Source organism: Photinus pyralis, unplaced genomic scaffold, assembly GCF_008802855.1.
Source record: "Photinus pyralis isolate 1611_PpyrPB1 unplaced genomic scaffold, Ppyr1.3 Ppyr1.4_LG4, whole genome shotgun sequence".
Taxonomy (NCBI): Eukaryota; Metazoa; Arthropoda; class Insecta; order Coleoptera; family Lampyridae; genus Photinus; species Photinus pyralis.
In genome coordinates, this window is record NW_022170511.1 from 47,874,858 (window position 1) to 47,902,176 (window position 27,319).

Here is a 27,319-nt window from a genome sequence, read left to right on the forward strand (position 1 = left end):
TATTTGTAAGACATTTATTTAAAATGCACATCAATTATTTAAATAACTAACTTCAACATTATGATCTATAAATATTACAATAAATAACAAGAATAGATTATGCATTTTGCTGCATTTACACTGTATAAAAAAATTGTATCCTTTGATCGACTACACAGACTTTGTTCAAAATCGATAAAAATTAGAACTGTATGTCTTTTTTGTTTGTTTATATGCAGTTTGTAGAGAATCAGAATGACTATACAAGGCACATGAACATGATTATAAAAGTTTATATATCCATCGTAAAAATGTAGGTAGATATGGACATATGCAATTTTTAAAAAAATGTACGAGGAGTGTAGTCTAACTAACTTAAGCACAATTTGGCCTTTAAGACATTTATAACAAATACAAATACGGTGAAAACGGTTTACATCCCGTCCGGTTTGGGAATGTTTGTATTGTACGCTCTGATAACGTCGGCTTGCGAGACTGTACCACCTTCTTCTTGGGAAAAGGCGAACCCATCTAGTAAAATCAGACATTCACGTTTTAGACAACGCAACGCGTATTTACCGCGATTAACAAGCGTTAGCCAATTTTGGGTATTTACAAAGGTGACTCGACTCAAATTTCTATATACGTTAGCGTTAGTACACTCGGTGTGTGAAGCTGTTAGCAGGTGTAAACTATAGAAATACTTACGTGCCAATTCGACCTCCATATCAACTCTAGTGTGCGACTTACGAAAGAAGACGCTTCTCACGTTTTTCAGTAGGCGGGCGGTTTCCGACATCCTAGAACCATTTTTACCCGAACTTCTAACTTCTATTTTTTGTGTATAAGGGGCGACGCATTGTTATGCGTTTCGTTATGCACCTAACATGCCAGTGTTTGTTGAGTGACTACATTCACTAAAGCTCAACAAAAGATCTATTGAAGTTTATTATTTTTCAAAATGAGCTACAAATCACCAGCGGATGAAGAGAATTGGGATCACCAGAACTTGGTGACCATCTTTCGTTTGTCACTTCAGTGAATGCAGTAACACAAGTGAACTGTAGGTTAGACATACATGCAATACATAAATCGGATTGTGCAACTAAAGCCAAGCGAAATGCACTGTTAGTACATGCAACTGACCATAAACCTACTACGATGATTTACGTAAATATGAAAACTTGCAAATATGAGGTACTTACACATTGCGAATCGTTCCAGTGCATGCATTGTACTTGCAAAAACAACAAATTCACATTAATAATGAAACAAAATATAATATGCGGAAAATAAAATGTTTTAACACTATTTATTAGTATTGTCTACACAGGATACCTATTTATTAGTAAATGAAGATTAAAATTAATAAAAATAGTTACATCGAAATTATATCACAAGCAAATATTGTTAGTTGTAGTGAACTGTCGACTGCTAGGAAGTCAGTTGTATTTGTGCGTCTTTAAGACAATTAGAATCACTTTTATAGTGTGCGTAATCCACGCCGAGGACGCCATTTACGGGCGGTCTCAATTATTTGGTCATTAGATCGACCTAGTATCTTGTGAAGTAAATTAAAAAGACTCTGAACATGCTACACCCCTAGCTAAAAGTCTTTGTGCGCTTCTTCTCAAAAATTCGTTATTTTCAACGTGCTGGATTACTCTTAATCGAGAACTAAGAGTCACTGCGCTCTCCTCTCACGCGTTTGAAGATTCTCGATTGGCTGAAAGTGGGGAGTAATTCAGCAACAGAAAAATATTCGAATCTTCGCATACTCCTAAAGCTACATTGTATATATTTGGAATAATCGAAAGTTCACTCAATTGTGCTTTGTTGGTAGAAATTTCTAAAGTTACAATACACCCTAGAAATTAGTGGTGAAACAGTTACAAGTCATTCATAACATACAATAGTATACCATGAAAGTAAAGTATTTACAAAAACAATGGACAAAGTAAAATTGTGCATATTATTATTCAGTCACCCATGCCACTATAAACGGAAAGCAGCTTATTAGTTAACGTGTCTCATCAAATTGGAACAATAGTGTGCGTGATTTGTAAAAAAAAATTGGTCCCGTAACATTGGTTCGATATCTTAACTCTACTGGTATTGTCTAATCCCCTAAGGCTAGTATTTTTGGTTTTTAGCTATCGTTTGTATCCAAGGTGTTGAATGTCAAGACAAGTCGTCACTTGCCGGTGTTACGGTGCTGTTACATCGTCGCCAGCCTATATTGACTATGTCGACTCCATCTCTGAGAATAAATTTTATTCTAGAGAGTCAGAAAAATTTCAACTTCCGCTGTGTTACTGTCTCATTTTTGACACACTAGCGACCTCTATGATATGACGTCAATCGGTGCAATCAAGGTAAAGCGGTGCAAGTTCACTGGTCCATTTGTTTTTCACAGATCGAAGATATGACGCCATTTCATAGGAAAAATGAAAATCGACATGTTTAGTGGAAGCGGCGGACTTTTTGCCATTTTTCGGCGTAAGTTGCATTTTATGATGAAAGCAAGGCACTTAATTATTGGTAGAAGTAAGCACTTGAAGAATCAATTTCATCCGCAGTACCAAAGGATGCATCCCTTAAAATTATCAATTGTCAATTAAGTTTCTGCAACTCATTTGTTGCAGTTAATTCCTGTTCGGTTACATTACAACTAAAATCAATCGTAGTTATGGCTACAACCCTTAATCCCCAAAATTTTTTTAAAATTGTGTTTCAATGCTTCAAAATATACCTAATGTTATGGAACTTTTGTTATTTTGTGTACCATGTGTCCTATTTTGGTTGAGACTTGAAATTGCAGTGTATCTCAGCCGTTAAAGATAGAGATTTGTGGTTTTCGTGAATGTGTGCCACTTTTAATACCACAAACAGGATCAATCCAGCTACGTTTGTTTCAGATACAGGGTGAAAAAGAAAGCTTTGACTTTTTCGACTGTTGTATCTTACTACCCATGTTGTAAGATAGCAAAAAAGTGAAAAGTGACTATTTTAAATACGTGTACGTAAATCCAATGGTGTAGTAAAAAATAATTTTGGACCACCATTTCTGAGATTTGACTCAAAGTTGGTATTTGTTAAATCCAACACCCTATATATTTTAACGTCACTTTCTTGATTACATTGATGTCCAACCTGTATATTTTTATTTTAGTCATGAACTCAAAATAAAAACCTTATTTTTTATGATTTTTAAATAGTAGGCCATGGATTCATGGAACCAAGATTTTGTTTTGTTTATTGCGTATCCATGGTAACTAAAGCAGCCTGATACTAATCATTCGAATCAATAAAAATGGCTAATGATAGAAACATGTCATTTCAAAAAGTTGAATAATATGATACATGGCACTGTGTCCAAGGTAAGGATGTCTGTCATGGTGATCTCCGCAACCATGGTCAAATTAGGAAAAAGTTGCGCAATTAAACGGTTATTATCATGCTGTAGAGAACACTAGAAAATTCCGATTTCTTCCGAAGATATGCCTGAAAATCTAAAATTTGTTGATTTGGTTTTTTTCTGATGTTATTTGAACAGACACAAAAAAATAGAAAACACTTTCTCATTGTGACTTTTTGAGCTCTACAAGACACTGAGAGATTTTCAATACAACGTTATGTTTCGAAGAAATAATCAACTTTATTTTTTCGTATGACCAGTAAAAAATATACATACTGTATTGAGTAACATTTGGTAACATTTTTTATTTATTACAACGATGTACAGAACACAAAAAAAACTTGGTTTTAACAAGATGGTGCACCCGCGCACAACGCCCTAATCATGCAAATATATCTATCGGACAAATTTCCGGGAAAATGAAAAATATGTTCGATAGGTGTTCTCGCACCATTAGAGCGTTGTGCGCGGCTGCACCATCCCGTTGAAACCAACACTTTCCCACTTTTGTTTTTTTTGGTGTGCCGTATATCGTTGTATTCGTAATAAAAAATGCTACTCAATACCGTATGTACTTTTTTATGGGTTATATAAAAAAATAAAATTGTTGATGATTTCTCCGAAACGAAACGTGGTTTGAAAATCTCTCAACGCTATCTTATAGAGCACAAAAAGTGGCAAAGAGAGTGTGTTTTTTATTTTTTTATCTGTAATGTATTAATACCTAATGCTCTTCTGGCTGCTCCAGATGATAACATTTTAATTGATAAACGAGTAGGTATGTATAACCCGTCATTGGCACTACTTTTGGGGGAAGTGCAGCTATACACTGTGTCCCAGATGAGGATGTCTATCATGGGGATTTCAGAAACCATAGAAGATATGAAGATGGTCAAATCTGAGGCAAGAAATTTGTTGATTTCGTGTTTATTCTTTTCTGATGTTATTTGAGCAGATACAAAAAAAAAATATTTTCTCATTGTCACTTGTTGAGTTTTACAAGAGACGTTTCATTTTGGAGAAATCATTATCAACTTTATATTTTATAAGGCCCGTACAAAAAGTAGATACTATATTGAGTAGCATATTGTCCTACGAATAAAACAATGTACGGCACACAAAAAACAAGTCAGAAACTGTTGGTTTCAACAAGATGGTGTACCTACGCACAATGCTCTAATAGTGTAAGAATACCTATATTGCACAAATTTCGTAGAAAGTGGAAAAAAATCGATTTGCGCCGACAAAAAGAAAGCTCGCGACTTTGCTATTTAGCCTTTTCCTGATTTGTTCTTTTCTTCGTTTATGAAGAATTAGTTATTTGTTCAATATATTATATATCATATGCCAAAAATGTGTATAATAAGTGTTTTAAACAAATATATTCACTTTTAAAATTGTATGAGCCCCTCCCTACACCAAATCCTAAATCCGCCACTGAAACGAAATAGTTTTTCTGGCATACCACGTATCTCCTGTGTATAATTATATAAAAAAAACATAGGTTGTGATACATCAATGTAATCAGGAATGCATAAAATTGACGTTAAAATATACAGGGTGTTGCTTTTAAAAAATACCAACTTTGGGCCAAATCTCAGAAACGATAAAGCTCGTGCATTTGCACAATTGAGATGATGTAACGTATAATCCAAAATTTTATTTTGATCCTACGGAAAAAATTAGATCCCAAAAAGTCAAACTATTCGCTCTCACTCTGTACCTCAAAAGCAAACGTAGCTAGATTGGTATTCATTTTCACAAAAAGTGGCACAAGGTCGCGAAAAGGCAAGTCCTAGTGTCTATCATTAAAAACCGCCTAGATACACTGCAGTCTCAACCAAAATAAAACACGCGGTATATTGCAAAGTTCATAGAAACAGGGAGAGAGTAAAAATCGTGATATGACTTCAGCAAAATAAGCTCTACGTTTATGCTAAGGGTAAGTTATTGTGAACATGCTATATAAAATCACCACAACGATGCAGAGTATTTATTTATCTCGTGTACACAATGTAAAACCACTTCCTGTATACAGGCTGAATATAAAGTGTAACATATAAGTATGGAAAACCCGTTTTTCAAATAACCCAAGGATCTAAATGAAATCCGATAAAAGGAACCATCCAGAGAGAATCATAAGTCTGAAAAATTTCAAAAATCACAAAAATATTAAGAATCTGAACAGCTTTATGAATCTGATGGACTTGAGGAATCTGCGAAATCAGAAACACTTGAGGAGTATCAAAGAGCAGAAGAGCCTTATGCTTCTTAAAATCTGAAAATTTCAAAGAAAAAATTGAGGGGAATCATATGAAACTAATTAAAAAATCTGAAGGAACTTATGAATGCGGAGAAGAAACGGAAAAATTGCAAAACTGAAAAATCCAAAAAGTCTGAGAATTCGAAATAACTGGAAAAATGTGAAAATCTAAAGAATCTAAACGACTAAAGCTGAATTGTTAAGATATACAAGGCTGTTGCAATTAAAAGATACCAACTTTGGGCCAAAGAAATCTTTTCTAAAATGCCGATTTCTAACCAAGAAGCATTCAATATGCTGGCGATATATTTTGAGTGTTTTCAAAATGCAACCATTGCTGCCTGCATCTTTTCTATTTGCGTTATCCCAATCGACCATAAACCATCGCCGCCAGCATATTAAATAAATGCTTCTTGGTTAGAAATCGGCATTTTAGAAAAGATTTCTTTGGCCCAAAGTTGGTATCCTTTAATTGCAACACCCTTCTATCATCATCATGTTTCATTTGTTTAATTTTCCAAGGCCTACCTAAAAGTGTCCTTTTCCAAACAATCTTTCGCGCCATCGACAAATACCGGAAATACGTTAAATAAGATACAATTTAAGCATTCTTATTAACTAATTAATTAATCTCAATTTCTCAATATTTGAGGTTAGGAATGAGAGTTTGAAAAACGGTTTTCACTGGCCTCTTTGGGTGATATTTAGCTACTTTTTCATAAAGAAAAAGTCATATTCCATTTGATTTTTTTAGGATTTTGGGTCAGTGTTAAAACTAGCCCCCTGGCGGAAAAGGATTCCACTAATACCTACGTTTGATGAAGTTTTCCATTGTATATACAGTGTGTAAAGGGATGGAGTATACAAGAGGGAATTTTTGTTTAAATATTGATTTATGAAAAAAATTTATTCTTCATGATATTTTTTGCTTGCTTTGAAAGTACCAATAACGTTTCGATAATCTAAAATTTATTTATAGAAATCTGGAAAAATAATAAAACTAATTTTTTTTATTGAATGTTATTCTACATTATCATTAAGATAGAGTATTGCTATCAAATCACAAACAATCGAAACGTTATTGGTACTTTCAAAGCAAGCAAAACATATTATGAAGAATAAATTTTTTTCATAAATCAATATTGAAAAAAAAATTCCCCATCGCTTTACACACTGTATATACAGGGTGACAATTTGAAAACTTACCACCTCCCATATCTTAGTAAATAAACGAGATATTTAAAAAAATCAAAATCCGTTTCGGTAATTCGGAGGGGGAATCACAATGACATAGTTGGCGACGCACCCCTCCAACCCCCTGCGCCCCAGCCACCCCAACTTTTAAATCTTAAATAGTGACCCCCCATGTGTGATACGTCGTTGGAAAGCTCTGAAAAAATGCTTTCCAACCATACCAAATAGCATTACATTTAGGTTAGTAATTATCGTGCAAATCAAAAAATAAACTAATATGATACATTTGAAATCTGTCGTATTTAAAACGCAACCGGCGAACATAGACGAACTAAGACAGAGAATAATTCAAGAATGTCGAAATATTGCAAAACCAACATTTGAAAAGGTTCGACAAGAGTTTGAGAATAGATTATAACTGGCGATCAAAAATGAGTTGCTGTCGAGTCGGCTTTGGAAGTTCAAGTTAAATACGATTTTCCATGTTTATTTTTTGATTTGCACGATAATTACTAACCTAAATGTAATGCTATTTGGTATGGTTGGAAAGCATTTTTTCAGAGCTTTCCAACGACGTATCACACATGGGGGTCACTATTTAAGATTTAAAAGTTGGGGTGGCTGGGGCGCAGGGGGTTGGAGGGGGTGCGTCGCCAACTATGTCATTGTGATTCCCCCTCCGAATTACCGAAACGGATTTTGATTTTTTTAAATATCTCGTTTATTTACTAAGATATGGGGGGTGGTAAGTTTTCAAATTGTCACCCTGTATATTAGATTTAATAAAAACGAGTAGTTACCTTACGGTGTTTGGTAATATCTAAAATTTTTATTTATTAAAAATTTTATATATTAGAAAACACCATAAGGTAACTCGAATCCACTAAATTAACTATATCGGGTGATCAAAAAGAACTGCAGACAGTTTAAATTGGGCGCTTTAAGTTTTTAATGTTTTTTACTTAAGGAATTAGCAAACAGTTTAGAAGGTAGTTTATTTATGCATTAGTGATTAAATTGATCCACCACTGCTTTTACATAAATGACATTTGGTATGTTACCAACTTTATAAATGTTTAGTTTTACAGGAAATTCAATCTGTCCGTACTACTTTTCGATCACCCGGTATTGGTTGATTCTCATTGCCCAAGGAATGCTCTTTTCGTCCATACCAAATTTGTTAAAATCAGTCAAACGGTTAAGAAGTTAAAGCAGGTTATTGCAAAAACAATTGAACGCCCCACACCATCATTGATTTTGAAATAATTTAGTTTTTGTTTTTACGAAAATGATAAACTGGTTCTCTTTAAAAATGTGAAAAATAGAATGTTTAGTTTATTATGCGAAATTTAAAGAAAATACAATTTTTAAATTTAAGTTGGCAGTTACGCCCTCTAGTGGTCATTTTTAGAACTTGAAAATATTTTCCAGCGATTCTTTATATGGCCGAGGAACAGTCTTATTGGGTCACAGGGTGGTTCACCATTTAAATATCCTTTCTGTGACTAAAATGAATGTAGTTTAAATTTTTGAAAATAACCGAGATATTACTGAAAAACACAAATTTGGTCATCATTTTACACGCATTTTCGGTGCGCCAGGTGAAATTGGTTTCGACTGTCTATGCTTTCATATAAAATGCAATTTTTTACCTACCGAACCCACTACTTGTACAGTAAACAACAGTTGTTCATTTTCTAAGAAAACGATCTAAGAAAAAAAATATTGTTCCAAAGTGTGAAACACACTGCGCGTGCGTAAGAGTGCAAACAAAAAGTCGTTAGTTAAAAAAATATAGCCATTCTATCGTTAGTTTTAAAATCATTACTCACGAGCTTTTCGCGTCTTTGCTAAACAAACTCGTCGGATCCGTTTGTCTAATTTCGCTTTCGCGCATCGCCTCCGTAAGACTCTTTCGTACAGTTCCATAAACGCTAAAAAACAGCACAATAAAGGAATTCAACCCGATCAATTTACTTACACCTTAAATACAAAATCTGGTGTCATTGTGACCATTGGAATAAGTAATAATCCTAACCAAAACACAGCCGAAGAAAATAGCATAATGTACACTCCGCACATTACCGTTCCAACCGGTATCACTGGCCAAAAGTTACTGCAACAAACAAATGAGTCCTTTCGGTTAGCTATATGTACGACAAGCTTCACCTATATATTATCACAAATAAGAACCATAAGACGATGGATCCCCAAATAGCACAGTGTGTAGGCCACGCCCAATAGTTCGTAATTAAACCCGCCTTATAGCATACAGTTACGACAACATACTAAAAATGAGTAATAAACATGAGCCTTGAATTATCAACCAACTCACTGTATAAACACAATTTCCCATTAATAAATAGCCCCCCTCCATTCCGTTCATCCAAACAACATCGTGCTTGGTGGCTAATAGAGAGAGCCAAAATAGTAAAGCAGAATGTATCATACCATTTACGACCCATATCCAGAACACCTTGACATTGAACAACTCCCCGCTTTGAGACGGTTTGTACAGCTTCGGATACTTTAACATGACGTCCGCGCCGCAACTCTTATCGAAGAGCCCTAGCGCTAAAGGCGGTAAAGCGGTAAAAATAACGTTGTACAGGCCGATGCTCCACCGTTCGAACAGAATCTGGCCGGACCATCCCGAATAGATCGCAAACCAAAGTTCGATGACGTACAAGCAAATGTTCTTATAAAAACTGTACAAAATCAATTTACACATGCGCAAGTAATTCCACGCCCCATGCACCAATATGAGCCTTAGCAAGAAACGGAACTGGGCTATGCTGTAATCCGAGGCGCAAGCCGCCTGCAAACCTTCCTGTCCGGATATACCGACACCGACGTGCGCCTTTTGAATCATAGCCACGTCGTTAGCGCCATCACCAATCGCCAACGTGACCGTCTTCGTATACTGAGTAATATATTCGACCACCTCCGCCTTCTGCATGGGCGAGACCCGACAACAAATGACCACCTTACACGAAATACAGAGCTTAATAAAATCGGACCGTAGGTCGCAGCTCAACGCGTATTTCAACGTCTTGCCCTCTACGATTAGCGCGATCTCATTTTGCTTTTCCAAGTTCGCGCCCAGATCGTCGTTGTGCCTCAGCACCGCCTCCCTGGTACCCTAAAACGAGACGTTTTACAAACATAAATTGCCGAAATCCCTCATACGTCTAAGCTGTCATCGTTTAGAATAATAAGCGGCATCCCCTGATAAAGTAGCCGGCTAGAATATCCGATATTAATGGCGGTCTCCTGTTTGTCGCCAGTTAAAACCCAAATGTTAATGTCGGCCTTGAGTAGTGCGGCGATCGTTTCCGGAACGCCGTCCTGAAGTTTGTCCTCGATCGCGGTCGCGCCTATTAGCCGCAGCTTCTTCTCGATCAAGTCGGCCGCCTTTTCGATGTTCGCCTCGCGATTATCGATGGAGGTGCACGCCTTGTGGTAGATCTGTTTCCATTTGTCGTAGTCTTGCTGATTTAAATTGGCGACGGCGCAACATAAAGTACGTAGACCTTCTGTCGCGAATACTTCTAGCTGTTGTAATAGGACGTCTCCGTATTCGGTGGTGGAATTCTCTAGTCGTTCATATATTACCTAAATATGAAAGATATGCGTTACAACAAAGGAAATGTTCTCTCGGTATTTGTACTTTAATGCCAGAAACGCTCAACCACGGTTTATTGCTGGGCTACAATTGTCTTGTATGATCTTTGCTTCTAAGGTCAAAGGCAAAGAACATCAATCTCTTTAAATGGTGATGGTACAAACCAGCACGTGAACACATGAATGGTAAACAAAATTTTAATCCAACCAAAGGAAATGGTATTACTGAAATTAAATGCAATTTTCCCATCAGTGAGAAAAAATAACCAAAATCCTTTGTTTGGATTTGATTCTTAACATTAAATACAATACAAAATGTGTTTTATGCTAATAATAATTTTCACGGGTCGATTCCTTTAGGAATATTAAAATTACTTCAAACAAAATTACAAATTTCTAAAAATAACCCACCAATTTACACAACATCGAATCTTTCTCTCCTTGGAAATGCCACTCCCTTTAAAAATATGGAAACAAATCGCTTCGAGACGTGATTATGCACAGGAATAATAAGCCACTGTTCCGCTGGGTCGATATTAATTTTGCCCAATTTATTAACTAGGATTTATTGCGGGAAAAATGCAAATGCAAAACTCCCTCCCTTGTGCCGTTGTATACAACATTCTATTTATCGCACAATAAAGTCACTCAACTTTGAGGAACTTGCTTTTAACTAGCAGTTACTGTTGGCAATCCGAAAAAATCCTTGTTCATCACCAATAAGTGTCAATTTATTTAATCACGCTTTTGTTTGACAAGTGTTTCACGACTCGAAAATGTTCCTTCGCGTAAATTTTAACACACGTAAATACACGGCCTTGCTATGAATTGGGCTTAACATCCGTTTTAACATAAAATTAAGCTTGCAGGTAACTCGTACTTTGTCACCAATCTGAGTCCCATTACCGCTTTGTAACGACGCGATTGAAAAAAAAACAGCAACATTCTCGTTGGGAATTTTTTTTCATTCAAAATAAAGCTGGTGTAACTTTATCGCTACTAAATAAACCACAGTGTACCGCTGTCCTCCCCGTCCTAGATCAAAGTATGGTTAAGTTTATGTAAGTAAACAAATCATAAAACTTTTATGATCAGTTTGTTCACGATTTTAGCAATCATGATCATAAGATCACACTTCGAAAGAACACCTTAACAACACTAGCAACAAAAAGATCCAATAGGAGAGCATCCAAAAAGTGGATGAAGAGATGCTGTAAATTGTGAATTATGACTATTTCATCTTCTATTATGTTCTCTATTCCACCTTCAAATCTCCCCTCTATTTCACCTTTAATTTTGCCCTGTACTTCACCTTAAAGTTTGATTAGCATCGCCGGGTCTACGTCTGACCTTCAGTGACCTCCAATTCCATAACGAATCCCATCGTTTGACCTTCACCTTGTGGCACAGAGGTCAAATAATTATGGCCTTGCTTGAACTTGGAATTGAAGAAATCGACCCAGAACAAAGATGTGAAACGGAATTCAATTTAAAAAATGCCTCAGAGCAGCACTAAATAAAATTATAAAACACAACAATAGAACAAATTAGAATCGATTCCTGCCACAGGATGGAAGCATCCGATTTATCAGATTGGGGTCGTTTTAAAACGCTGGCACATTTATATAAAAAATATTAATGCGTGTAGAACGTTATTTCAGTCACCAAAAATAATGATGGGACACCTTGTATATGGGAATAAAGTTGGTTTATTGTATTTGAATTTGTTAACTCAGTGTCCACTTTTCTTTTTAGAATTCTTTTTTCTGATTACATTGATGTACAACCTGTATATTTTTATTTTAGGCATGAACTAAAAATAAAAACCTTATTTTTTATGATTTTTAAATAGTAGGCCATGGATTCATGGAACCAAGATTTTGTTTTGTCTACGTCTGACCTTCAGAGACCTCCAACTCCATAACGAATCCCATTGTTTGACCTTCACCTTGGAGCACAGAGGTCAAATAATTAAAGTGTTATCCCGAGAAATTTTGGTGTAGTCGATTTTTGGTAAAAAAAGGAAGATTATACACTGCCTTTTTTTGAGGCCCGAAAAAAAAATTGTCTCAGATCGACCCGGAAAAAAATTTTTCTTTTGGAATGTGGCCTGTAGAATCCACAATTTCAAACAGTTCCAAGATAGGGCTACTAGTTCAAAAGTTACAGCCCTTTGAATTTTCTTTCGAAATTGGTTTCTAGTCTATAACTTTTGATTGAGAAGTCTGATCGAAAAAGTACAAATTGTTTTGGATTCTACGCACCAAAATTAATAAGAAAAAGTGTTTTCCCGAGAAATTTTGGTGTAGTCGATTTTTGGTGAAAAGGGAAGGTTATACACTACCTTTTTTTGAGGCCCGAAAAAAACACAACAATAAAACAAATTAGAATCGATTCCTGCCACAGGATGGAAGCATTCGATTTATCAGACTGGGGTCGTTTTAAAACGCTGGCACAATTATATAAAAAATATTAATGCGTGTAGAACGTTATTTCGGTCATCAAAAATAATGATGGGACACCTTGTATATGGGAATAAAGTTGATTTATTGTATTTGAATTTGTCAACTCAGGGTCCACTTTTCTTTTTAGAATTGTTTGTAATTGCGTATTATTTTCTTGTTTAAATTTGATCGCTTTTGCAATTTGTTCAATTTAATTGCTTTAAGTGAGACACATCTGGTCGTTTGCGATAAGTTTTTATTGGACGATTAAAGCATGTCAGAAGAGATAAAGCATTTTCAAAAATGACGATCTTTGGTATGCTGTTCCAAGTGAGAACCCAGAACCTTTCTTGCAATAAGTTGAAAAAATTTGTGGTTCACTTCCGAAAATAAAAATTACACCAAAATCTGCTCGAGATTATACCTACCGTATCTGCGCCTTTGCATAGTAATTTTATCTCGTTACGGGAGTCCCGAACAATGACGGACATTCGCTTGCGACTCGACGTAAACTCGATCACATTCAAAATTTCGAACTTCTGTATCTGACCCAAAGCGTCGATCTCAACGGTATCCGGAGTGCGACTTAGAAACGAATACCCAAACTTACGAGCGCCGTACACCAGAGCGCGTTCGTCTACAAAAACAAAGACATTACAATGGCCGCCTAGTTTTTCCGTTCCCAACCTGGCGATGCCGCATGGTAAATTATACCGAAAGGGTCGTCCTTCGGCTTTTCGGGTACGACCGTATGACAGACGGATAACAAAATTAACATCTCGTGTAGCAACTCCGCATTCTTGTGATTGCTTTGAATGTGCTGTAAAACGCAACAATAACGCCTTCGTCTACTCACAGTGACAACTCACCTTAATCGCGAGACTTTCGTCGACATTGTAAATCGTATTACCGATTGCGCATTTTTTAAACTCCATAATGTTTCGGGTGAGTGTGCCCGTCTTATCCGAAAAGATGTACTTGACCTGCCCAAGTTCTTCGTTCAGGTTGGAGGTGCGAGCCATGGCGGGCGTGTTGGTCTCTGCGTGGTACATTTCGATATCCATGTTAATAAAGATTGCCTGAAGAAAAGTTCGCCTTATTTTCCCCTTTTGTAATTTATAATATGAAAATTTACCAACTCACTTGTATAAACCGTACTACTTCGAGCGTCACTTGTAACGATATCGGTATTAGATTGTTAAATAAGATGATGAACGTCAGCAAATTGTACAAGAAGTTTTGATTTATCATGTCTGAAAGCGAAATATGGAAATTAGTGGTTAAACACCGAAAAGCCAACCTTCCAAGCCGATGTACCAGTCCTTGTCCGCATGCCTGTTGGTCCACACCTCGTTGCACGCCGAACAAATTATGCACATTGTAAGCAATATTCCGAACAATAGTAAAATCTGGATGTTCGTTAGTTTATCAATGCTGGACCTTTTCAACGGTGCCGTAGTCGAATTTCGCATTAATTTAGTTTCGTGCCCGGTATAGATAACCAAACCGAAAACCCAGGAAGTATTTCTCAGCATGGCGCCGCGCAACAAGATCTGATCCGGACCTATCGCCTGCGCTCTGAAACCTACCGTATGAAACAAAAGCGAAATCGTTACCAAAAATACACTTACACCTTATTCGTTTCCTTTAAAACGCCGGAAAACTCGTACAAATGCCTGTTGGGCGGCTCGCATTCCACAGTTCCCGTCAAATTGCACAGCTCGTCCTTTGATGTTAATACGGATGTGCATTGAAGGGCGCGTCTGACCTTTAAGTTTGTTTCGCCGTCCAAATTTGCGGTCTCTATAAAACTCATGCCCTGGGGTTCACTGAAAGTGTCAATAAAGAATAGTAGGTATATTATTTTAAGCGGAGGAGAAGTATGACTTTTCATGGCGCGCCTGAGTTTAACCGCCGAACGCAGTTTTGGTGTAGTCGATTTTTGGCAAAAAAGGAAGGTTATACACTGCCTTTTTTTGAGGCCCGAAAAAAAAATTGTCTCAGATGGACCCGGAAAAAAAATTTTCTTATAAGATTGTGGCCTGTAGAATCCACAATTTCAAACAGTTCCAAGATTGGGCTACTAGTTCAAAAGTTACAGCCCTTTGAATTTTTTTTCGAAATTTGTTTCTAGTCTAAAACTTTTTATTGAGAAGTCTAATCGAAAAAGTACGAATTGTTTTGGATTCTACGCACCAAAATTAATAGAAAAAGTGTTTTCCCAAGAAATTTTGGTGTAGTCGATTTTTGGTCCGAGATCGACCGGGAAAAAACATTTTAGTCATATAATCAAATGCTTAGATCTTATAGAGACGGATTCACAAATAACAAAAATAATTTCAGCTTTCCACTTTATTTTAAAGATCTAAATGATCGTGGTAATTCAAGTATATACTGTTGATGGTTTGTAATCCTAATCTATTGTAGTGAATATGCAAGAAATCCCGAGCGCCATGAGAGATTAGTCATGGCCGATATGAAACTAACGCGGATTTGACGCATTCTTTCCGCGAAATATGACGTGTTTGTTTTAGAATATTCGGAAGCGTTCGGGAGCACTCGAAAAAACATTCTATATAACCAAATCGAATTGTGTTTCGAGTTAGTTCCAACATCGATGCGCTCGTGTTATGTTATAAATTGTCAGTGATAAATATAAATACTTAACTGTTATAAATTAATCCATTTCAAGACAAGACATTGACTAACAGGCGGTACGAAAATCAATTTTCGGTTGTTGGCTAAATTATAAGCTAAATTTTTAAAATGGTCTAGTAGGCCCTGGATTTATGCCGATAATCTCTTGTTTTCATTAGTTTTGACAGTTCTCATTTGATATTGTACCTTGTGTTTTCACATACAGCGTGTTTAAGAAATTCGCGCCCACGGATAATGGGGGTTTAATTCTAAGACAAAGCTGAGTCGAAAACCCTATTACACTTTTGCCATACGAGAAATGCGTTTCAAGATACAGAGGTTGCAAAAAATAAGAATTTGCGAAAAATTTGTTAGTGGCCTACTGTGATACGTGCAATTTACGAATATTGGCCAACAACAATTATTAGAATAAACAATATTTTAGCATGTTAATGGCATTAGGTCTACAGGACATTATTATCAAAAGTTGATGGTTTTTGGAAGAGCTAAAAGATGACAGAAAAATATACAGGGTGTTTAAAAAACGCCCTGTAAGCTATTTTTTTAATGTTTCATAGTACATTAATTTATTTGACTTTTATTCACCATGTACAGTGAAATTATAACACCCTGTAGATTGGTAACGAAGCGTTTTCGGACCTGTTTAGATGAATTTTTAGTCATAGTGCAAGATCCCAGGGCTCCCAGAGCTCACTTATTTTCTGATGGACACAATATGTACAATGGAGTACCTAGTATTAATATGCAGCGTGTGTCCTATTTTGGTTGAGACTGTGGTGATCTCAGCTGATTTTAAAGATAGAAATTTGCGGTTTTCGTGACCTTGTGCCACTTTTTTGTGAAACTTTCACAAACAGAATTAATCTAGTTTCATTTGTTTCAGGTACAGGGTGAAAACGAAAAGGTTGGTTTTGGGATGTTATCATACCTTACAACCCATGTACGATAGAAAAAACTATAAAAACTGTTTCTTTTAGATATTTTTACGTAGAATCCAGTGGCGTAGTCAAAACCGTTTCTAATATTTGACCCAATGTTGGTATTTTTTAAATAGAACACCCTATATATCTTAACGTCAATTATTTGCATTCGTTATCCTGATTACATTGATGTATCACAACCTTTGATATAATTATATATTATAATTATTATATCATGTTTTTAACAATTTTGAAATGACATGTTACAGCGGGCAATTCTTATTGATTGGTGTCAGTCATCATGGCTTACTATTTAAAAACCGTAAAAAATAAGGTTTTATTCATAGCTAACATTTTAAAAAATATAGATTGTGATACATCAATGTAATCAGAAAAAAAAATGCACAAAAATTTACATTAAGATATACAGGGTGCGGCATTTAAAAAGAATTAACTTTGTGCCAAATCTCTGAAACAGTGGTTGAACAATTGGAAACTGGATCCCACGTAAAAATATCTAAAAAATACACAAATTTGATGAAATTTTTACGAAACGTTCTTGGATTGATCCTGTTCATTCATTCATTGAGCGTTAGGGTTGCCACATGGCTGGGATTCACAATAATATCGCGAATTGATTCTACTTAAAAAATGTAATGGGGGAGGGGAGGCGGCTTGTTCATTGATGAAACGCTTAAAATGTTGAGCTATATGAAAAATAATGCAAACACATCTTTGCTAAATGTGAGAATATCATGCCACTAGAGAACGCTTATCGAGAATTAATGTCAAATAAAGTACCTAACAAATTACAGTTTTATCATCTCATTATCTACCAACTGCCTTTTGTTATCAGTCGTCCTACACATACCTAGAGGATAAAACAATGAGATCTGCCGGAAAAAAGTGATCATTCAGAACTTTAACGATATCCCCAACAACCACGTTCAACCATCGTACTTGCGTCCACATGCCATTCCTCAGCACCTCGACGTGCCTATAATTCGTCTCGTCATCTGCTCGGTGCCTTTTCTGAAACGAGACGTGAATTATAAGTAAAACACGTTCCGAGTCCTTACAATGTCCTCGACGATTTCTTTAATGGCGGAAACGGACAATATAAATATCAGCGGTACGAGGGTGGTATAACGTCCCGTAGGCGAAACGTCGGGAATCTGTTGCAGGAGCGCTATGAGCAAGAAGAAAATGTTGGCCCATCTTCTGAATTGCTCGAATAAAAATAACGGGATGAAACGAATTACACTAGAAAAAGAACCGGGTTATTCGAGTCTAAGGAAATGAATTACCGACCTGTATTTGGCAGTCGAGATGTGGTTGCTAACAAATTTGTGTACGGGAGGTTGAGTCCGGTTGATGAATATCACACGATGTTCCATTGGATCCTTGCCGACGACCACCGTTTCGGGTACCATTTCCGTAGGTGGAATTCCATCTTGCTGATCTGAAGGTAAAATATGATTAGAGGCCGAGTTTCTCAATGTACGCATAAGCTTTTTTACAGCGTGACACTGAAGGTTACAAAGTGACCTACACAAAATTGTATAAATATACAACCTTGAACTCCAAAACAATTACCTACGGCTACCTACTTATTCGTAATTTCTGGCGGAATAGGCGCCAGGGTGTAGGATGCGAAACGATGAGGAAATCAACATGTAGGTAGTTCCGCAATTCAATACTTACGCCCAGTAATTGCCGCCCCAATCGTTCGCAAAAATTTATAAATGTTAGTGTAGAATGCCATTATGGTAATATCATATTAATTGGAAGATTCTATTGTGCTAATTTTACATTTTCAAAATCCATATGGGCACCGCTCGGAGGTCTCACATCGCGACGCCGACGGTAATAGCAAAATCGTATCGATTTAGTGCACACGGAAACGCGCGCGCGTCGAGTTCGCTACATTAAGTGACGGTAATAGGAATAATTAATGAAATTAAAGGCGCTCTAGTATAACTGACGAAATGGGCGACATTAACAACGGATGTGGTAGAAGTTTGATAACAATATATAGCGAGTTTCTCAATTTATCACATTAATAAAGTAATATTGCGCCATCCTATTCAGGGGTCAGAACTTATAATCAATCAAAACTCGGTTGAATTAAAAATAAAATTAGGTTTAAGCTTATTTTCGTTTCGTAGCGGTCAATTGAAACATCTATTGCTGTAAAATCAAATTTTGGATTTTAATTTGCGGCCCCGCCTCTAGGGGGCGCCCAATAAAACGGTGCCAATATAACTAAAGACGGCATAGTATATTTGGTTGATTTACTAATAAACTACAAATGCGTTTTATCAGACACAACGGTTCGCCGGAACTCAAAATGTGATCCAAAAAAATGTTAGTGAAGCAAATGTTTGCGCAAAAATTCGGGACAGTGTACCTATTAATTTCCATGCAGTCTTCCATCCATAAACAAGACCGAAAAAATGACGCACGCTATTGGTAGAGTTCTCATTTGTATTTCTTTCCAATTGCTTCCGAATCCTTCTTTATTCTTAGCATTGTTGCCACAGGATTTCATCTTTATCTCGCTTTCTATACTAAGTGCGAGATCTACTGAAATATTAATGCTGTAATATGCTCTTCTTTTCCCAAGAGCAAAATTCAAACTAGATGAGAACACAACACAACAATCGGAGGAAATCTAAATAACTCCCACTTTAACTCGGTCCGCTTTGTTTTTCTACCTCCCAATTTGCTCGCGCGATTTTCACACGAATCGCGAACCCTAATCTTCCAATTTGTAAAGGAAATCTATTGACCTCCATTAGAAATTGATTACCTACTTGCATTTCCCGCTGAGGATTACCCTGAATTTTCGTTTGGGAGTGCCTTTAGGAAGACCCCAATCTGATTTAAAAACGCACCATGTATTTCTGGCCCTAATATGTTTAAGAATAGTAATTATTGTTATCAGGTGCTGGAGGTGCAATCAATCCACAGGAAATGGATAATAAATGGTTGTAAACAAATAGTAAAATAGCGCTTTAAAATTTAATCGCCAATAAAAGCTAACTTTGTTATTATTAATGTAACCTGCCAATCAAAGAAATTGGTACAGTCACCTTTCATGTGCTTTGATTGATGATAAAACAGACAGAAAAGCATACGAGAACTTTATTTTCTCTCACCTAATACTTTGCTAATGGTGGTGGTGCAGCTAATACTAAAATGGCGCACCAAAATCCAACCAAACATACAAAGAAAATAGCCTTTCATAATAATAAACCATATTGTGATTATGGCACTTCAACTTTCAATCAATTGTCAATTATAATGTCATTTGGTGTCGTCCATTTTTTTGGGTCGCATAATTTCAAACTTTCAAAATTACAAAAAAGCTAGGCGATTTTTGGAAATTCTTTCAATTTCGAAAAAAACCTGGAAACCGATCTCTCTTTACTGAGACCTCTAACTCTTTTATTGCAGATATGTTGAGACCGAAGGTTATACTTATTTTAGATTCAATATGGATCCCGCTCGGGGCATCTTGGTTAGCGTCGAGTTGTTAGCGGAGACCCGCACCCTGGAGGCACTTGTTCTTGGATAAAGATATAAAGACATCATTTGAATATGGTAACGCTAGAACATGCACGAGTTAAACCCTGATGATACATAATCAAAAGTGCCAAAACGGTGACAGTAGGTACCTTATGAGATCGAAGGGACTTTAGCGCATTTATTTCGTTGAGACCTTTAATAATAATAATAATAATAATAATAATTAGTAAGGCAACATGTACCACAAAGACAGGTCCACCGAATAAAGTTACACGTCCTAGCACAGTTAAAAAACACAAAACTCCTTCTTCACATAACCACACCACGTTATCACAACCCACTCGTATTCAACCCAAACGCAAAGCCAAAGAAATACTTACACAATAAACTCTATTTAATAAAATTACAGGAATTATTATAATGATATTTTTGTTTTGTTTTCTTCTTTCCTGATAGCGTTGGCTATTGTGGCCATCAATTAGCTATGTTGATAAGTATGAATTACATACTATCCCTAGATTTCCAATGTCAGTGTGTGAATTTTTACTTTAATTTTTATTTTTTTATTTTTTTAGAACCCTACATAACTTCACCAGACACAGACACAGACACTAATCGTTACTTGATTTGAATCCGTGCGATAAGTTAACCAGGCTAGACCTGAGTTCTCACAAGATACACCTACCATAATAATAATGTCTTTTATTAAGTTACATACACACAATTACAGTAAAAAATAAACTAAATGACATATTTCAAAATTAAAGTAATGCAACTTAATGGGCGAAGTTCAGTTAGTGCAAGCGACTGCCTCCAATTCTGCTCTTTCACTTAACCCAATCATTTAATAAATTATTACAGAAAAGATTTAACACAATACACAATGGCACAATTTATGACTCAAATAATAATAATACTAAAAAAAAAAAAAACAATAAAATAAAAAAAAATGTGTTGAAGCGTTAATATACTTCCTATGATGTGGAGTACTTTAATTAAAGTACCATGAAGAATACCAGTTTTCCCCTCCAACTCACCATTTTGATAAGGGCAAGAGAAGGGGATAGTTGGTAGAAAAACAGTTCCTTTCGTTGATACTTTTAACTAAAATACTATTAAAAAATAAAACCAATTTTTTTTCTAATCCCCCCCCCCCTCAAAAAGGAGTCTCGAAAGAAAGCTTAGTTTGTATAAACCAATTCCTTTTGTTACAATACCATGAAGTGTAAAACGCTCCCCCCCAACCCATTTTCAAAAATTTTACATGGCACCACTAGAGGCGTGCGTATGCACTATCTCAGACAGAGCTTCAAGGTATAGGCATTGTTTAAAATATTTCAACAATGGTATAGGCTACCTCTCGGGCTACCTATAGCAAAAATTTCAGAACTCTAGAACAATTCCCCAGAAAGTACTACACAACCGCAGAATTGGGTCAGGACGGACGGACGGAAAAAACCTCGGAAAAAACTCAACAATAGCACATTTTTGTAATTCTTAAACATGCGCTAAATAGAGCACCTCATTAGAAATTATATTTCACTTTGCCCAATCGTGATGGTTATCCATCTCAAATCACCAAGACAACATCTATGATTCCCAATCGATCTCAGATAAGTTGCTTCTCGCTATACAGAGTGTTCCCAAATATGATGTATCTACGGAAGGGACTAATTAATTATAATTTCACAATTTTGTTTTTTCTTCATATCAAATGCGACTGTCAAAACTAATAAAAACAAGAGATTATCCAAATAAAGCCAGGGCCTACTGCAATATTTTAACAATACTTTCATTTAGCTAATTAACAACAAAATTGAATTTGATTTTTTTTCCTCGATAAGGGTAGCAGATAAGAAACAAGTATAAATTGTGCACAACTCTATGGTTGGTAGAAATTAATTCCTTACGTTAAGACCTTTCATTAGAGTACCATGAAGAACAAAACTAGTTCCCCCCCCCCTCCACCTCCGGCCCGTATTTTGATAAGAGGGCAGAAAGAAGGGCAGTAGTTGGTAGAAAACGGTTCCTTTCGATGAGACCTTTCATTAGAATACCGTGAAGGGTAGAACATGTGTTTACCCCCCCCCATTTTCAAAAGTTTAATTTGGCACCACTATAAAGGCATGCGTATGCAAAATCTGAGACCAATTGGTTGTCGTATAAATTATGCACGTTTTACTTTCAAAAACAGCATCTCAGGAAATAATTCGTGGGGGCCCCCCCTTTTAGACAGCGAAATTTGATGGCCGTCTGGCACACCTTCAAGGTATAGGCTACCTACTGCAAAAAAATTCCAGGACTCTAGGACCATTCCCCAAAAAATACTACAAAAGGGCAGAAGTGGGTCCGGACGGACGGACAAAACGCAAACAATAGCACATTTTTTTCTCTAGTGTAACTTTTTAGCGCATTTTTTTAATTCTTAAAAAATGCGCTAAAAAGTTACACTAGAGTCCTTATAAGTTGGCGAGCCGTATTTATGCGCAACGGTCGCCACTCGGCGGCCTATTTGAATTTCTCCAGTGACGGATCAAAAATCCACATCGTTATTGTAGATGTAGGATATTAATATCATTATTGATACATTAAGCAATGTTACGCCACTGTTTATTTTGCCGGTTTCGTGCGGCCGATCTGAACTTCGGTTAGCGCCGTCGCTCGCAAATTTATAACGGTTCTAGTGTATCTACTTCCCTTTTTATTTATTTATTTTATTATTATTATTATTATTCTGTCTTCAGATGACAATAGTTTTTTTTTATAAATTAAAGCTGTAGTTTAAAGAGGTAGTTCAAATGTTTTTTTAATGTTCCTGTCGAGGTTCCTGTTTCGTCAGAAATGATAACACCTTTTGAATTTTAAATAAGACCCCTTTTATAGTATTATACACTGTGTCCAAGATAAGGATGTCTATAATGGGGATCTCCGACGCCAAAGAAATACGACGATAGTCCAATTAAAGAAAAGATCCGCAATCACAGACTTACTACTATCATGCTTTTAAGAAAACCAGAAAATTCCGATTACTTTCGAAGATATTTCAGAATAACCGAAATTTGCCGATTTCGTTTGTATCATTTTCTGATGTTATTTGAACTTTTCCATTACCACTTTTTAAGCTCTACAAGACACCGTTAAGAAATTTTCAATACAACGTTTCCTTTAGGAGAAATCATCAATTTTATTTTTTCATACGGCCCGTCAGTGGCGTATTTACGGGGGGGATGAAGGGGATATATCCCCCCCAGAAGAATTGAGTTATCATCATAGCTATTAGGTATTTAGGTAATACTCCGCTATCCGCTCCGCCCACTTTAAAATAAAGGCAATAATATATAGGTATATATAGAGAGCAATTTTGGTTTTGGTTAAAGTCTAAAGTCACTAAAATATAAATATTCTGTAGTATTCAGTATTCACTATTCAGTGAGTGATCAGTGTTGGCAGTCAACGATTTGGCTATTCGGCATCGATCGGCAATTCGCTACATTGATGCCCAAAATAACAAATAGGTATCAGGTACTTAGTACTGCTACTGAGGTAAGGTACCTGCGTCCTGCCTTTCACGAAATGACGAAAATAAGAATTTTAAATTTTAAAAACAGGAATTTTTTTTGCCCATAACTTTTGATTGAGACGTCTAATCGAAAAAGTACGAATCGTTTTGGATTCTACGCACCCAAATTTATAAGAAAAAGTTTTTTCCCGAGAAATTTTGGTGTAGACGATTTTTGGTAAAAAAGGAAGGTTGTACACTGCCTTTTTTTGAGGCTCGAAAAAAAAATTGTCTCAGATCGAGCGGAAAATTTTTTCTTGTAGAATGTGGCCTGTAGAATCCATAATTTCAAACAGTTCCAAAATCGGGCTACTAGATCAAAAGTTACAGCCCTTTGAATTTTTTGTGGAAATTGGTTTTTTGCCCAAGAGTTGACTAATTAAAGCAAAAGCAATAAAGGGGCCTGTCAGCAGTAAGAAATAAAATACCGTTTTAATCTAATCTTTTTCGCCTGTGCAACCCAACTTCTATTTCTTACCCCTCCCCCCACCCCTCCCCCTTCTAGTACGCACTGGGTGACTGTATGTGCCACGAACTTGTTTAATCCCCCCCCCAGAATAAATTTCTACGTACGCCACTGCGGCCCGTAAAAAAGTACATAGGTACTGTATTATTGAGTAGAATTTTATATTACAAACGATGTACGACACACACAAGAAACAAAAGTTTAAATTATTTTAAAACATATGAATTGTTTGGTTTATTTTGTGATGGAGAAAGAATTATCAAACACCCTGTATGTGTAAAAAATACCACGTTTGGCAAATGCGACTTTTTCAGACTTAAGCTTGCGAAATTCACGATTGTAATCGCCTGGGAAAAATGTTGAATTTTTTCTTTTAGTATGGAAAAAGTACAATGAATATGCATTCTAAAATCTAAATCAATGCGATATGGGCACCCCATGTACAGGGTGTTCCATATATCGCATTGATTTAGATTTTTAGGACACAACGTTTCGATCGAGGTTTCGATGCTATATTAGATTTTTATACGATTAAATTCGAGTAAAATTAATTAATTCCCTTTAATCAAGTAGGCTTAGTTAATTTGATAATCAATTTAATGTCATAGGTTAAACCTCTGACCTTTTTAAAGAAGGATAAAAATGTATTCCAAAATTCAATATTAGCATTCATACGTGCTTTATAAAACTTATTTTGACATCATTTTTGAGTTTGAGGAGTTGAACCGGGTCCTGCATCCAATTGCATTTATGTGTAACAATGGTCAAATTTGGATAATAGGTTTGATAAACGTTTCCAAAAGGGAAAACCACGTACCGTCTCACTGGAATCGTAAAAGCATTATATTTCGATCGACATTTTATTAAAAGTAGATAGCTTGTACCTACTGTTATGTAAACGTTTTTAACTCGGTTTTTAATGAAAATGCCTAAAAATTCAACTTTTTAAATAAACTTGTTTAATAAGGATTTATTTCATATACCTATAATTAAAATAGAAGTCCATTTTTACGTTTATATCGAGCTTTGTTCCGAGATCTAGTTTTATTCAAGATTTATGAAAATACATTAGATTTTAACATGCACGTTGTAATTGATTTAATTGACGGTGCGCTATAATTAAAAACAAAAAGTACCTACGCAGATAACCTTGCTGATATCTTTAGGACACTCGGGTGTATAGATATTTTGAAAAAGTATATCTCATAGCATACAATCTAAAGTAATCTCCGGGAAGTTAATTGTTACTAAAATAAATTATAAAAATATGTCAAAATGCACCCACATTTAATGACGTCGGCAGGTCGGCTATGTACATAAAAGTACGTATGGTAATTGAATAATGAATAACTTATACTATGCGATCAAAAAAAAGTTGCCGTTGAGGGTGCCGTCTAGTTACCTATGGAATTTTTGTTTACATCGAAAATCATTTCGGTTAAACTTCCAAAGACGACAAGACATCAATCTTTTTTTGATCGCCCTTTACATAAACAGTTAATGGTGTGGCCACTTCTTCAAATTTCAGTAAGGCTGCCTATACAACGCCCCACCCTGTATTTATATTAAACGTAACTTTTTAGAAACTGGGTTAGCATATAATATAATGCGATGTTTCAGTTAAACTTATCTGATGTATTATTTAACGGTAATTTTAGTTTTGTCGATCACTGGAAGGGAAGGAAATAAGTTATGTAAAAATGCGGCAATATTCGGCAAAATATACGGCTCAGAGTGCCATATATTTTCAAATGTTGACGCCAAATTTAAACGCGCGGGTTGAATCACCCATTTGCTCGAATACTGACGGCTGACGGGCATTCAAATCTTGTTTTGGCGTGCCTTTTATACAATGAATCCGCATTTGTTCAGGCAGGTATCCCGTTATACTGTTGCGTAACTTAAAACTGTACATTTCGTGTCGGTAGGATAAATTAATCAATAAGAAAATTTCCTTAAAACACTACGATTGAACTTTAAATATTTATAAGACACGTGTGAATCGCCGAATGTGCCCTAATTTTAAATGGGAAAGGACGAGGACGTCCGTCCTCAATAAATTGTTAAGGATTTGCATGGCATGCAACAAGCGAATTTACCTAAAGCATGCAATTCTAAGTATAAATAAATTAAGCGTGCTGGGTACCTGGCGAATCCAAATCGGTGCTGGAAATAAGGCCTCTCGTGGGAGTTTCGGGCGAAAGCGGCGAAAGTTCTATGATGTTTTGAGGCATCCGTCTTCAGTATAAACAAAAGCAACACGCACCAAATTCCGCTCAACTTTCAAAATTAATACCGTTCAGGCGAGCGCCACGAAAACAAAACGCACGTGTTCGCCCATACGCTCCACCACCGACTACCATGCAGTCATCGTAGAACTTCCCAAACTATTCGACCTTTATTTAGGTGGTGATTTTAACGATCCGTGCATTTTATGACATTTCAACGTAAAAGGTAATGATCGATAAAAAAACGACCGCTTAAGAGTACATCAGGTGCAAGTGAATCCGTCAATTTTAAATGAGAGGGGTGACATCATTTTCTATAATTGCTCGTGATAAATTGAACCGATGATCGAATCGCTTACACACCGACGATACGATATACTAGCAAATTGCAAAAAAATCCGGTCATCGCGCGGTCACACCCAAATACTTCCGTGTCCTTTTAATAGACCTGTTCCCTGTGGGAAATAGCCGCACCTCGACGCGCGTCTTCCCAAGTCGGGAGTGCCAGGAAATGTCACCCCTATAAGTGTAACAAAGGCCGGTAGAACCCAGACTTCCAAGAGGTATAGCGAAGATCGTTACCTGCTATTAAATCCAAATTAACGTATTCTTTTCTGTTTGGATATTTACGCATAACGAAACATTGAGAGAGAGCCACTGCACTGCATAGAAACTATGCCGTAGCAATGCCCTTGATAAATGATAAGTGATAACAATTGAATTGTTTGGTAATGTGACGCAACAAGTTATTACAAGGCTACCAACAAAAAATGTCTTTTACAATAGGTACGTCGAGGTTACTTAAGTCAAATTTTTAATTAAATAAAATACATGTTATAACGTAAACGAATGGCGTAATAATTAGACGGCCGTTATTCTCATGACCAAAATCTACTGGTTGACAGACGTGTGAAAAATTATTCATCCACTCGCATACAAAAGACTCTATTACGACACTAACACGTAATGAGCGACACCACACAAAACTGGTATTGGTATTGTCAGTTGGTAAATAAAGTTAGCAGTGGCGTAGGC

General features: G+C 36.2%; 1 protein-coding gene across 8 annotated transcripts; it reads right to left on the minus strand.

Annotated features, from left to right (window-relative positions):
- On the minus strand, positions 1–27,258 carry LOC116168888 (probable phospholipid-transporting ATPase IA). Of its 8 annotated transcripts, none has more exons than XM_031484885.1 (17): positions 26,867–27,258; positions 26,203–26,804; positions 17,812–17,962; positions 17,580–17,763; positions 17,372–17,532; positions 14,554–14,751; positions 14,223–14,500; positions 14,066–14,175; positions 13,792–14,001; positions 13,610–13,742; positions 13,351–13,559; positions 10,044–10,469; positions 9,190–9,996; positions 9,024–9,142; positions 8,836–8,970; positions 8,687–8,788; positions 1–510 (listed from the first exon to the last, which is right to left on the minus strand). In XM_031484885.1, the coding sequence occupies exons 2-17, from the start codon at positions 26,288–26,290 to the stop codon at positions 75–77; spliced, it is 3,747 nt and encodes a 1,248-aa protein (XP_031340745.1). In that variant the 5' UTR covers positions 26,291–26,804; positions 26,867–27,258; the 3' UTR covers positions 1–74. The 8 variants fall into 8 exon arrangements, with proteins under 8 accessions (XP_031340745.1, XP_031340747.1, XP_031340744.1 ...); XM_031484889.1 differs by lacking the exon at positions 26,867–27,258 and adding an exon at positions 1,185–1,216 and having other exon boundaries at positions 271–510; positions 26,203–26,855; XM_031484888.1 differs by lacking the exon at positions 26,867–27,258 and adding an exon at positions 688–779 and having other exon boundaries at positions 271–510; positions 26,203–26,854.
- Between the last annotated feature and the right edge of the window lie 61 nt (positions 27,259–27,319).

What these genes read in the sequence shown, in the direction of transcription:
- LOC116168888 (XM_031484885.1), bottom strand. Translation starts at nt 26,290, where the DNA reads ATGCCTCAAAACATCATAGAACTTTCGCCGCTTTCGCCCGAAACTCCC. An exon ending in CTGGTACATCGGCTTGGAAG is followed by an intron (nt 14,176 to 14,222) that starts GTTGGCTTTTCG and finishes TTTCGCTTTCAG; the next exon opens with ACATGATAAATCAAAACTTC. An exon ending in CCAGATTTTGTATTTAAGGT is followed by an intron (nt 8,789 to 8,835) that starts GTAAGTAAATTG and finishes GCTGTTTTTTAG; the next exon opens with CGTTTATGGAACTGTACGAA.